This window comes from Pseudochaenichthys georgianus, chromosome 10, assembly GCF_902827115.2.
Source record: "Pseudochaenichthys georgianus chromosome 10, fPseGeo1.2, whole genome shotgun sequence".
Classification (NCBI taxonomy): domain Eukaryota; kingdom Metazoa; phylum Chordata; class Actinopteri; order Perciformes; family Channichthyidae; genus Pseudochaenichthys; species Pseudochaenichthys georgianus.
In genome coordinates this window covers 25,817,802-25,832,579 of record NC_047512.1, presented here as the reverse complement: position 1 = coordinate 25,832,579, position 14,778 = coordinate 25,817,802, and the positions used below count along the sequence as shown (strand labels likewise).

Here is a 14,778-nt window from a genome sequence, read left to right as displayed (position 1 = left end):
TAATTTTTTTTTTACATTTTTTTTTCACATTTATTTATTATTTATACACTGGTGGAATATCAAAACAACGACCCGCCCGGGGTGCAAAACGTATCAATGAAAAGCGACCCTCTACCACACAAAACAACACCTGTAGATAACCCAATTTGTGTTCTTTGAAATTGAAAAGGATATTGCATTGTGTTTGTTACTTTCGTTGCAGTTGTATGTCTTAAGTCTAATTTGGCATGCTTTTATTTTGAAGGCAAGTTTACGCTGTTGACAGTTGTTGTTGCTATGGAAACAAGAAACGTTTCACAGTGGGCAGAACTTGTCATAAAGTCCGCGATAATAAAGCCCACCCATTTAGAGGGAAGATATGATTGGTCAATTGTACTGTCATTTGACATTACTCTCGTTCAGTTACTATAGCTGGCCCTCTGTGAATTCATAGCTGGACGTCCAATCAGCTCCTGTCTTCACAGACTCGCAGAGAGGAGCTTCTTTCATTTAACCCTTCACATTCAAACAGAAACTGAATAGGCAGATTCAAAGGATTTATTTCTTTGGAAATATTATTTTAAATACAATTTAATCAAATTATTTTTGGTAAAACTATTGACAAATATTACTAAAAACATATTTAAAAAAAATATATAAAGAAAAATATAATTTGTTTTAATGTTTTTAAATATTATTTTGTAGAATATCTTAGGCCCTCAGAGACAGGCTCGCCACTGGTAAAAATCTCTCATACACACGTGTGAAACACTCTCACAGACACATACAACAGCGTTGCAGACGGGAAGAAAAGCAATGTGGAGCGAGAGAGCGAGAGAGCAAGAGAGAGAGCACACCTTTATCTATTTAATAAAGTTGTACAAAATAAAGTAAGAAATCATTCCAATGTGTACTATAGGACAGTAAAAAGTTTAAAAGGGGAGTGATTAGTCAAATATGCATAAATAAAAAGAAAGAATGCTAACTAGGTAACATAAGATAAGAATAAACAAGTTTAAATGATTTGTTGTGATCATATTCTAAAGATGTTTGGATTATTGAAAAGTATACAGCTCCCTTTCACCTGAGTGTTGAGAGCTGTATCCATAAATTCATGTTGGGCTCAAAGTAGGGCTGCTCGATTATGGCAAAAATCATAATCTCGATTATTTGGGTCAATAATTGATATCACGATTATTAAAAACGATTAACCATTTACTTTGAAAAACATCAATTTATTGAAGAAAATAATTTGAAAAGTATGTTTTTAACAGTTGATTACCCTGAACTTTAAGTATAATTCAACTGAAAAACCTATTTAAAAAATAAATAAAATCGTTTTATTTCGATTATGTTGTTCATAATCGTTGCAAGCCAAAATCGTAATTGCGATTAAAATACGATTTAATTGAGCAGCCCTAGCTCAAAGTGCACCAGATTGATGCATTCAACTTCAACATTTAAAAAAAATCTTCCTGGGGGTGCATGCCCCCGGACTCTCGAGGATGTGACGTCCACCACCAAATAAAGCAGGTTAAAATAATTAAATTGCATACATTTTATTTTAGTAAACACTGAAAACGGGTCCCACAGACCCAAACAGCACTCAAAGGTTAAAGGTAGCATATACTAATGTTAAAATGTGCTAAATATATACACTGCAAAAAAACAAAAAAGAGGAGTAAAAGTAGCTCACGACTTATTTTATTTTTTGAAAGTAACCCTCATCCTAAAAAAAGTTGGAGACCCCTGTCATAGAACGATACATTTGACAATTTTAAGCTTGGCCTACCATTTTATTGGAGCGATGAGGAACAGGTGGGGCTTGAAAAGGCCCACCTGTTCAAAGTGGGGAATGACAGAAAAAGTTTGAGAACCACTGCTCTAGTCGGACCCATTAGAGCAGGGGTCTCCAACACGTCGATCACGAGCTACCGGTATCTCGCAAGCCCTCAATAGCCTCCGCTTTACAAATATGGTTTTTTTTGTTTTTTTTTAACGCAAGCCGTCATCGCCACGGAGGAGCACACAGCCTCTGTGAGCGAGCGAGACAGAGAGAGAGAGCTAGAGAGAGCACACCTTTATCTATTTAATGTGTTGTAAAAAATAAAGAAATCATTCCAATGATATAGGACAGTAAAAAAGAAGAAAGAATACTAACTATAGGTAACATAAGATAAGAATAAACCAGCTTAAATGATTTGTTATTGGTTGTGATCATATTCTAAAGATTTGTTGATTATTGAAAAGTATACAGCTCTCTTTCATGAGTGTTGAGGGCTGTATCCATAAATTCATTTTGTGCTCAAAGTGCACCAGATTGATGCATTTAACTTCAACATTTAAAAAAAAATCTTCTGCATGCCCCCGGACCCCCCTAGAGGATGTGAGGTCCACCCCCGAATGAAGCAGGTTCAAATAATTAAATTGCATACATTTTCTTTTAGTAAACACTGAAAACGGGTCCCACAGACCCAAACAGCACACAAAGGTTAAAGGTAAGCGTACATAATAATGTGTAATGAAACAAATACCAATAACTGTATAGCATTGTTTTCTTAGGTATATGCGCAATTACTTCATACTGTCTTTGTCTTTTTTGTCCTGCATTTATTGTGCCTCCCTCAGAAAATAACTGGCCCCAGCCTGGCCCCCCTAGTCAAATTGGTCTAGAACCGCCACTGCTTATGGATGGGAGCTTTCACTTTCCACTGTTTCTGCACACTGAAAAGGAGGATTTATGAGGTAAAATGGGTTGTTTTTCCTTAAATGAATTCCTTTAGGCCTTTACACACCTGTGCAATTAATTCACATATGAATATATTTATAAGAACTGTTGTTACATCATAAATACTTCCATGCAGAATGTAATATTATGCAGCAAAACAGCCACCTATTTCTTTTTCCAGAACAGATTGATTTTTCCAAGGTATTGCAGAGCTGGAAAAAGCATCTTCCAGTCTTGTTGAGCAGAACGGACACATTAAAAACATAATGTAGATAAGGATAATACAACTTGTCATATGCTTGTCGTGCCACCAGTATGTAAATGCCTTTAATATACTTTTATATTAGGCCGCAGCCTTTTTATTCAAAGCTAGGCTCAATTATAAAGGATTCAACGCTATCATTTATAAGCTTTTTAGTGGCCGAAAATATTAAAGCAAAAACATATTTTAGCTTGTGTAGAAGTTATAGTGAAGTGTGCATTACTTATATCCTTCTGGATGCATATGAATACATAGGCTCTTTCTCTCTAGAATGTAGCCTGTATTAGTTCACCATGATGCTGATCCACCCTCAGTCTCCTCACACAACATATTGGAAAGATTGTGGAAGATTTGGGTCCGGTTTTAATAAAAAAAGAGAAGAAATATATAACCAGGCTGTGTGTGTTAATAGAGAAAGACGTGCCTTGATTTATTCTCTCAAAGTTTCAGTACATTTTTCTGGTAAGCATTACTCTAAACTATCGCATGGGCCAATTTATCGGGCAAAAAAATCCCTGTATGATTTAGGAATCAGATCTGTTTTGAAAAGGGGAAGAGCAGATGATAGACAAATATAGCATTCTTGTTTATTTAATGCATGGGGGACATGACACACATCAGGAGCCAGAGATGTTACTATGCGTTAGTGCGAGTGTGCCTGGGCACATGTCACCCTGGCAGATATGAGCTCTGACAGCCTCCCAGCATAACTCCAGTCCAGCACACAAACTGTGAGCGGTTCACCTCACAGGAAAGCTCAGAGTAATCAATGTGACACATTTTTGAAATGATGCATCCTTACTGGAATTTTAACCATGGAGACCATGCATTCATATTGCCTAATTCAATTTTTTCTGTGCTTATAAGCGTAGACTTGCTGCCTGATGTAAATTCAACCCTAAGTAATTAATTATAGATATATGAAAAGGAATTTAAAACCCTAACGGAACTTGTTTCAGGTGATATCATGTTGCAGAGCTGCAAAATGGCCCAAAAATGTTCAGTGCTGTTTGCAACCTCCCGAAACAGCGTCTCTGATGTGGAAGAAAGAAGCGGCCCACATGCCAGTGCAAGGTCAGCTACAGATGAGTGACTAAAGGGGCTCGAGGGAAGATGACACAGTCGGCTCTACATCAACGAGTCACAGACTAATGGCAGGGTCATCCATCTTCCTCCCCCTCTCACCTACCTCTCTTCATTCTGTCCTTTTCCTGCTCTTTTTAGATGTAGCCCTATTGAATGATCCTGCTGTAAGGATAAGTGTGACAATATTGAACCTTTCCTTTTTTACTTTCATGTGAGGGTCCATACCATTCCTGTTTTGTCCGTGAAATATGAAGCTTGTGGGCATTTTGAAAAGAAATTGAGAAGAAATACTTGAGAAGAAATTGAGAAGAAATACTGTGATTTAAGGCTTGCTGGAATTTCAGCAAGAAATGTGAAGAAAATGTGGCTTGATATTGAGTAAGAACATGTTTTTATGAACCACACAGCTTCCGGTCTTCCAAGACCCGACCGGACAAAAAGACGTGTTGCAGGCACGAAACATACTACCAATAGAAATACTTGCTTTTAAAATCATTCTGTGTGACACGAAAAGAAGGGGAAAATTGTGTTGGTGAACACGAATCAATAGATTAAATGTCGTGACTATAACACGAAATGCCGTGAGACTGGGTTGCAATGTTATATCCACGACTGTGTAATGCAAGCTTTGTTTTGCAAAGAGACGAGATTTCTTAAGATAAGATTGATGGTTTTAGTCAATGATGAATGACGAAAGACAAACAACACATATCTCTTAGTGGATAAATAAAAAATACAAACATTCAAGTCCATGAAAAGCTGGCATGACTGCTAACCACCACACTGTCTGTCATTTTGACTGTGAGTCAATATGAAGGCTAATAGCTTGCAGAGACCAATTTCCTTTCATGTTCATGTTCAAGGTCAGCATCATGTATCTATGCCGACGTCTGCCAAAAGATCCATCATGACTCATGACAATATTCAACACATTTCACATACGAGAACGTATGTGACCATGTCTCGCTGGTTTCTCTGTAACATCCGATCTGATTGCTTTTACTTTGGTTGTTCCTTTGTGTTTTAGCTTTATATAGCGAAGTCACATCTTAAATCCCCATCTGCTGTCATAAAGGGATTTGTCAGAATTTCATATCATCAAATACTCTTTTGTCAAAAAACTGATATCTTTTATTATTTTTCATATTTTGTAGGCCACAGTAAATGAAAGATCTTTAGAGCTCTTTCCAGCGGCCACAGAGCGTCACTAAGGATGTATTGCCCAAACTGGACCAAGCACACAAGGAGCAATAAGGCATAAACTGGAATATGTCTGTAAATATGATAATTCACATCCGCCACAGGGGTCTTTTTACTTGCTTATTTTCCTCGTGTCCTCAGTGATATGTGAGGAGAGGACTCGAAGAAACAAGTGATCATTTGTGGGAGATTAATTCCCCAACACACAATGGATGAGAAGTGAGGCAATGTGTAGACGGAGGCTTGCATGACATGATGGTTTTTCGCTCCGCTGCATGCAAAGGATAAATGAATAAATTGTGCTATATTTGCCTCTGAGTGCAGTTGAAGTAAAAGTAGCTAAAAAGGGAAATATTCAATTTTGACAATAAAGTACAGTACTTGGGGAATTGTACGTGGAAAATTGTCAACACTAAAAACACAAATGGAAAATACTTGAACATTAATTCCTACTGATAGCAATCCTCCAACACTAAGCAGCAGTTGCAAAAACAGTAAACGAGCCATGAATAGCATTGAACTATTTAAAAAATCAAATGTATTCTTACTTTGAATTGTAATGGAAACTCCAGTTATAGTTTACACTAGACACCTGGTCAAAACAACAGGTGTGCAGTGTGCGCTGCCTGGTGTTTGACAAAGAGCACTGGAGACACATGGAATGCAAAAAGCATAGCTAGGGGAGTCCAGAGAGAGGGAGGCATGGGAAACACTTCCAGAAGTTCAGAGGTCAAGTGCTAAGAGGAAGGACAATTAAGTATTGAACATGCAACAGAAGACCCCTAGACCAGATCTAAACGCTATTATTCCATTGGGAACACAACTTTTTTAAGCTTTAATTTTCTATGCGGTTTTATTAATCCTCCTTATCCCATCAAGTCCTTTATCGCAACCTATTCTGTACGACTAGTCAACACACTGTTTCACATGCATTGGCTTTTACACAAAGAAAGGCGTTTGATATGAAACAATATCTCATTTTAAAACACAGTCAAAGCAACGTCCCAGAATGTTCATTGTGTGTTGATTTTGCCCCAGTTGATAAAATCGGCAATCTTTTATGAAAACCACTGCCTCGTGTCCTAAAGGTTTTGATCTGGCTGGCACCAATTTAGGATAGCTTTAGGCATTATCATTTGTCCACATCATGTATTTATGTGTTGCTGATGAACAAAAATACATGTATTTGGTTTTTAGTGTTGCAAGTCATCAGCTCCAGTGCTTCCTGTCGCTGAAGTGCTACATCTAACAAGACACAAAGGGCATACCGCTACACCATTTTTTTTGTAATGCTCTTAGTGGTTCATTCTGCAACAGGATAAAGAATAATATGATGCACTATGACACATGCAATCATGGGCTTTTTGTTGGTTAACTATATGAAAGTAAAATTCCCAAAGAAAGCGTAATAATCATTTTGAACACACATCACTGGATTGTTCTAAGTGGTTCTGGCGGATCCCTTTTGAGTCTTTTCAAATGAAATGTGTTTTGTGGAACCTGCTGAGCATGGGACCGGTGAGACTAGAGCCAACTGGAGCAGAAAGTGCCACTCCTCGACACTCGGGAAGCAAGAACTCAACCAGAAGTACAGACAGCACACAGGACTACATGTACAGTCGGCACAAAATGGACAAAATGACTCTCTGTTACATCGGCAATTAAACAAGAAATGGTCTACAGTGTTGTATTATTCAGGAATGTAGGGTGCTAAAGCACATGACATGACACCAGACTCCCATTAATGACCCTTGAATGATGAACTTACAGGGTTACATCATTTGCTTCTATTTTTAAAGCCTGGGAATAGAAACCATTAACAGTGATTTCAAGATATGAATGAACACTCAGAATAAATAAACATTTTTAATTAATGTAAGGGAAAATATGTTATTTTGAATTTTAAATAAGTGCAATGCAAACTGAGTGTAGCAAACTGAGACATGCAGATTTTAAATGTTGATAAAAGGTTCTGTCTAAACTGGTAATTTTATTAAATAATTTGTATTTGAACGGATGCAAAAATCAACAACAAAGAAACCAATGTTTTGGCATTATATATCTGCCATCGGCAATTAAAACTGTTGAAGGCTTATTTTTACCCCTTGAATAGTTAATATAGAAAATAAATATGATCAATCCAAAAGGGTGTAAAAAGTCCCCTCAAACACTCACTTTAATAGATATTCTCAATAAACAGTCTAGACAACATACTTAACATTGTTTCCATCTTATCCTCAAGGCCAAAGAAGACACTTTATGATTCTGAGCTTCACTTCAGTAAGGCTGCAGGTCACAGAGTCAGCTAAATGAATGTAAGCCTTATGTATAGTTACAAATAAATAGATAGATAGGTTTATATTTAATGACCTCAATCAAATTATATCACTTTCCAGGATCGTGTGGGGGGGTGTATTTAAGATAAAAGTGACATTAGAATTACTCAGAAGAATTTTGATTTCAGTTGACAAGAATGGTATTTTTTTAACCTAATCCTAGCAAAGAAACAGTAAAAAAACCCTCCAAAACCAGAAAATGCAACAACAACAAAAGTCACATAATAAAAATGATTTAAAATGTGTATGACAAAAGTGGGGGCCCCGGAAATAAAATATTTAAGAGGGGACAAAAGGTACTATCACTTTACCCGAGTATTTCCATGTTATAATACTTTCTATCCAAAAGTAGAAATGTTTTACCTTTTTTACTTTTACTCCATTTCCTTTACCTGCAAACTCTAGGTACTTTGCATATTAGGATTTTACATGAGCTACAAAACATAAGATTATCTTAAATAAATGATCCAGTGTTATTTATACATTTAAAATCGTTAAACTATTTATGTATAATAGAACATTTCAGCACCACACCGTAACAAGCAATATTACAATCTTACACATGTTTGTATCGTTATTGAGAATCCATCAATAGCTAAATGCAGGACATTCACCAGGCTTTAAATCTCTAGCGAGTCTAGCAACGCGAGACTAACTGTCGTCAAATCTCGTCATGTGACGGTCCCGTGATCCTATGCGGAAGTACAGTTTTCATCGCCGACAACAAAACGCAGACGTGAAGGAAATCGCGAATATTAACCGATAATACCTTACTGTTTTATCTTTATCTCGCCTCATATCAGCCCAGCAATGGACGGATCTGTCAGAACAGCTTCAGACGACGGGCTGCAGTCGTATAACAGAGGGTGAGAAGAAAACAAGCTGCTGCTTTAAATGAAAAGCTAATATTAGCCTAGCTAGCTTCCTAGCCTTCAGTTAGCATTACTGTCCGTGCAGTGACGACTGTCCTAAAGACAGCCCGTCCCCCTGAGCTGCTTGGTGTTGAACATGTGTCAACGTTTGAAACTTGACTTTAACTTAATGTGGCACATTCCTGGAAGATAACATTAAACACAGCCATGGGACATCCCCGCATCAGTATGTCGCAGTCCCGTGGCTCCTGTAGTATTTCGCTGCCGTGTTTTCTGACCCATGCACTTGCCCTCCTCTGCAGGAATGAGAGCTCCCTGGTGTCAGCCCTGAAGACGCTGCTGTTCTTCACCATCATGATGGTGACTCTGCCCATTGGACTCTACTTTGCAACCAAGGCGTACCTCTTTGAGGGTAAGCTTTGCAACCCAACCTATTAATATATTTTTGCTTCATTTACCAAATCTATAGGCCTGCTAATTCCGGCCAGGCTCCATTGGTAGTGCAAGGCAAAGAGATGTTTTGCAGTATTCTTTTTTCTAGCTGTAATTCAATTTATTCAGGGCTGCTGCACAATATATTGTTTGATTGATGCAAAACATTTTCCCTGACTCAAATAATTGTTTTGATATGCAGGCTCTGCACCGTAAGATCTATCACAGTTGTTATGGATCAATCTATTTAAAATCCAAAGCAGGCCTGACTAGTCGATGAAGTAACGATAAGCGAAACAGTAGAGAAAAACTCAGAAGAAAGATTTTGTTTTAGAAAGACAAACAACGTCAATATTATGGAATTACTTTGTCCACAGAAAGGCGGTTGTTGACCGACAACTAGGGATGCTCCGATCGCCAATTTCGGGGCCGATCACCGATCGCTGGAATCAGTATTGGCCGATCCGATCGAGTGGGCGGGGCCTAAATGGAAGATTTAAACCTCACTTTAAATCTTCCATTTAAAGTGATGTTTAAACTCAGTTAATGGGGCTCATTCCAGAGATGTTCACAAGTCTTTTTTTGCAAGTCCAAGTCTCAAGTCTTTGGTCACGAGTCCAAGTCAAGTCTCAAGTCTTTCTGGGGTGAGACTTGATCAAGTCTCAAGTCTTTGGTCACGAGTCCAAGTCAAGTCTCAAGTCTCTAAAAAATAAAAGTCTCATGTCTCTTCTGGTTGTAATAAGCCTTCTATTGTCTGCTGCTATCCAGTCTGTTAAGAATACTGCACAGCTATATCTAAGAAATTCAAAGCACTTACTGTGTTATTATCGCTCCTATATCTATTAGCATACAGTATCAGTACTGATTAGTTGTTTGTTATATGATCACTTTAAACAGGCTATTGCAATGCAATATGAGGACAAACATCACACTTTAGCTAAATGCAAACAACTTGTAAGCAAAACACTTCAGAATCAGAAATCAGTATCACAAATACAAAGCTAGTAGCAAGCTAAGTTAACATTACATAGCTGATGCTGAGCTAAACATGTTTGCTAACCGTCCATGCGTTAATGTGACTGACCTCTCCGGGTGAGTTTTCAAGTGCCTGATGAAATTCGACGTTGTTGCGCCAGCATCCTTGATTTTGATATTGCAGACTTTGCAGTGTGCGCTCCTTTTGTTGGTGCCGCCGGCGTTTTGCTCGAAGTTTTTGTAGTTGAACCTAATTACAAGCGGTACAGCCGCAGGTGTGCCGCCGGTCGCCATGGTGTTACTACGAGGTAGTAACAGAGGCGCGCACGTCTGCGTAATGAGCCCGGCTAAAATAACTGGATGGCCTACCTGCCTGTCAGCCTTCCATCTGGGCACAAACTTATCTCGTGCCCTCATTGGTCATGTGCACGTTCGTGTGTGTTGGAGGAGGCGGGCTCTATAAGGAAGTAGCAGCCTCTAGCAGATTATCTCCGGTTGTGTATTTTCAAATTATAGCGATCTCGAGCCGGTTTCTCTCAAATTGACCTACCCCACCTTTAATACGCCAAAAATAGAAAACACAATGATTGTTCACGAGTCCCAACACACGAGTCTGAAGTCTTTTGGTCACGAGTCCAAGTCAAGTCTGAAGTCTCTGTGTGTGCGACTTAAGTGCGACTCGAGTCCGAGTCGCAGACTCGAGTCCCCATCTCTGGCTCATTCACTGGAGCTTCCACAAACAACAATCAACTTAATTATTACATTCAAATGATGTACATTATTCAAGTTTACATTCACTTTAATAACACGGGAGAAATGAGCGGAAGCGCTCTCTCTTCCTCTTTTCCTTTCCCCCTCTCCTGACAGCTTGTCAGTATCTCATGCAGCTCACTGATCCAGTAATGAGTGACCCGACAGTGAAGAATAAATATATTTATAATAACTAGTTTAGCTTGTTCCAGAGGTAGATAAAATAGCTAAGTGTGTTAGGTCTAACTCTTGTGTGTTTTGCTCCGCTTACCGGTCCGGCGGGCGGAGCTGCAGGATTTCTGCTTCACACACTTTGCATTCCGCTATTTTACTGTCTTTTTCAGACACCTTAAAATAATGCCAGACCGGTGGAGCCATTTTGGCGAGCTTGTTTTGCCGCACACAGAGAAAAGTGTCATGTATTTTACATCATGCGATCGGCTCTCGCGATCGGCATGTTTAGAGAGCACCGATCGATCGGTAAAGAGTGAGTATCGGCCGATATCGATCAGTGACCGATCGATCGGAGCATCCCTACCGACAACCAAATTCATGTATTTCATTTAACAATATGCCAATACTGATGATAGGCTGGTACCAACGTGTATCTACAACCTTTCATTGGTGATACAAAAATATTTTGTAATATACGCAAGACTGAATCAGGATTATTTTAAAGAGAGACTTGCATTATCAACTTTCATCTAATTTTGGCTTTGTTCTTTTTAAGATGGTCTTTTTTTAAACATATTATAAGCAGCTACTTGTCATCACTGCTAACTGTTCTCCTCTTCCTCTCCCAGGGTCCATGAAGATGTCCAGCTCTGACAGCTACTTCTATGCAGCCATTGTCGCAGTGCTCGCTGTGCATGTAGTTCTGGCGTTGTTTGTTTATGTGGCCTGGAACGAAGGAACCACGCCTAAAGGGAAGGGCAAACACGATTAAAGCATGTCCTTATCGGCTCGTTGGACCGGAGGAGACGGACAGAAGCGGCATAGATCGTACCCCCCCACCATGGGCTCCAGCAGTAAACACAGCACCATCTACCAACCAGACTGTTAGGGGATCTGGTTCGCGCCTAGGCTCTAGCACAAGGTTAAAGCATTATATTACGGAGTGGAGTGCTGGGTGTGTTTTTTACCAGCTTCAGCAGGTCCGCTTTTTGACTTCATGTTCTCTTGAAATGTTACTTTTATTGACGGAGGAAGGCCACTTTTTAAGAGGCTTTGTTAAAAAGATAAGTGCTACAAGCCACAGGTCAGATATGGTCCTGTTGAAAAACATCTTCAGTTGTGATGCGAACACACTACATGTGCTTTTAATGTGAATGTATGAAGAATTTGGTTCCAAAATGCTCTACGTCCATTCTTTGCGCTGCTGAATAATCTTCTGTCCTCAAATGTCCATTCTTCTGCATACATTGAATAATGACTTTAATTTAAGCCCATGGTGTGTGTAAGTTTCATGCTGTATTTTGGTTCAAAATGTTCATGACGTTTTGTCCTTAAATGAATCACACATCTGTTTCTCGTTTGTGTTGTTTCTTTCTTTGTGTTTGTAGTTCAGTGATATTTTTTAACTTGGAATAAGAAAAATAGTTGCAAGATTAAATTATATTTAAAGAAATGTTTTGTATTGAAGATGTTTCGTGATTTGGGCGTGTTTGTGAAGTGTGATGCAGATGAGAATGTTGACTGGCTCAAATAAACTAGAAAAAAATCAATCTTATTTGTTGTTTCTCATAATTTCAAAAAGTGTTGTGCTATTTTTACAACAGGAGTTCCTTATTTTTTTGGTGGATGTATCAAACTATGTGCATGAAATACGTATATCCTTTCGTTACTAAAGATATTCGCTAGTATTAGATAAGGTGGACCTTTATTTGACTGGAAGTCTCTGCAGAGAGTGGTCAGGACAGCAGAGAAGATCATCGGAGTTTCTCTCCCTCCCATCAGAGACACCGCTCAGAAACGCTGCCTGACAAAAGCCCAGAACATTTTGAAAGACCCCACTCATCCTTACCATGCTCTGTTCTCCCTGCTGCCCTCCGGCAAGAGGTTCCGCAGCATTAAGAGCAAAACAGCAGATTCTGCAATAGCTTTTTCCCCCAAGCCATCAGACAGCTGAACAGCAAGTAGACCAATAACATAAAGATTACATTACGCTGTGTAAAGATATATAGTATGTCTATTTTATTTATATGTAGAGTAAGTCTTTATATTTTAAACGCACACTTTATCTTTAATTTTATCAGCACCACGTCACTATATGTAACATTTTTGCACGTTTTTATATTGCCCTGTTCCTGTAACTAAGCCAGTACAACGTTTTAATAGTACACACTGTCTTGTTGAAATGACAATAAAGTATGTCTGTCTTATTTATCCCGGTTGGGAAATTCAGGAGTGAAAGTAACAACAAAGTGAGAATGAAAAACAGGACAGTACAGATTCACACAAGGTAAAACCCCGGGTAAAACAATTATACAAAAATTTAAAAGGAAGTTATATAGTAACTGTTAAAACAATATATATACAGTCTATGATATATACATACTGTACTGTATATACAGTACACATATTTAAGTGACAAGTCACATCAAGTTTCTGCTACATTTTCTTTTTAGTTTTTGATACAACACTTAAGTGCTTAACTGGAAATGCCTGCAGTGTATATAATATAGCAGTGGCTTAATAAAATCAGATTTTGTTAAGTAGAATTTGGGAGGAATATGATTTATGAATGAGTCATGAGCTGGTAAACAAGCTGTGTCACGCAAGAAGCCATGACTACTCTACTATTGTGCAAGCCAGAGTAAAATGTGTGCAAAGCGATGCATGTATGTACACATTATTAGCACAGAGATTTGTGTTTGTAATGTCATGCATAATCAAAATTAGAGCTTCCATTGAAAACAAACATGATTTGTATTCAAGCACATGGTCTTTGCGCGGTTCTCTTTGTGATTAGGTTTGTTATTGTGTTTATCCCAGAAGCAAATTCAGCTGTCACTACAGCAACATAGTTCAAATGCAAAAACATTGATTACCTAATTCATCCTCTTTCAAAGCAGCAATCACAGTGACATGTTTTTAATCACTTTCTCAAACTACTTCCAGATTGTTGCCATGCACACACACAATACTCAAGTCTGCTGAAACAAAGTTCATGAGCTTTCTTCTAAGTTTTTAAGTATTTCTGTCCTTCTCTAAAACTTCTCCATCACTAAATATAATCCCTAGCAAACAGGCCTCCTCCTTAAGGGCTGGTCGCAGTTTTTAGGGGTTAAAAGGGGTCAAAAGCCCACAAAACGCCATTTTGTGTGTGTTATTATTACATTACATTGCATTTAGCTGACGCTTTTATCCAAAGCGACTTACAATAAGTGCATTCGACCAGGAAGACACAACCTTGAAGAAAACAGAATAATATAAGTACATCAGGTTTCATAGAGCCAAGTATTTCAAGTGCTACTCAACTGGCTTTAGATAAGCCAGTCCTTTATTAGTATATAAGTGCTCTGTTAGCAGTTCTTTGTTAGTCATTCTATCGCTCGAGGTGGAGTCGAAAGAGATGAGTTTTCAGTCTGCGCCGGAAGGTGTGTAAGCTTTCTGCTGTCCTGATGTCAATGGGAGCTCATTCCACCATTTTGGAGCCAGGATAGCAAACCCTCGTGTTTTTGCTGATGGGAACTTGGGTCCCCCTCGCAGCGAGGGTGCAGCGAGTCGTTTGGCTGATGCAGAGCGTAGAGCACGTGCTGGGGTGTACAGTTTAACCATGTCCTGGATGTAGGAAGGGCCAGATCCATTCGCAGCATGGTACGCAAGTACCAGTGTCTTGAAGTGGATTCTAGCAGTTACCGGAAGCCAGTGGAGGGAGCGGAGGAGCGGAGTGGTGTGGGAACATTTAGGAAGGTTGAAGACCAGACGAGCCGCTGCATTCTGGATGAGCTGCAGAGGTCGGATGGCACATGCAGGTAGACCAGCCAGGAGGGAGAATAGCTGCATTATGTGTACATTTAACACACACACACACACACACACACACACACACACACACACACACACACACACACACACACACACACACACACACACACACACACACACACACACACACACACACACACACACACACACACACACACACACACACAC

At 39.0% G+C, this 14,778-nt stretch overlaps 1 protein-coding gene across 1 annotated transcript; it reads left to right on the top strand.

Annotated features, from left to right (window-relative positions):
• Positions 1-8,263: 8,263 nt before the first annotated feature.
• vma21 (vacuolar ATPase assembly factor VMA21) lies at positions 8,264-12,344 on the top strand. The gene is made up of 3 exons (XM_034092722.2): positions 8,264-8,457; positions 8,766-8,875; positions 11,424-12,344. The coding sequence occupies exons 1-3, from the start codon at positions 8,402-8,404 to the stop codon at positions 11,564-11,566; spliced, it is 309 nt and encodes a 102-aa protein (XP_033948613.1). The 5' UTR covers positions 8,264-8,401; the 3' UTR covers positions 11,567-12,344.
• Positions 12,345-14,778: the final 2,434 nt, after the last annotated feature.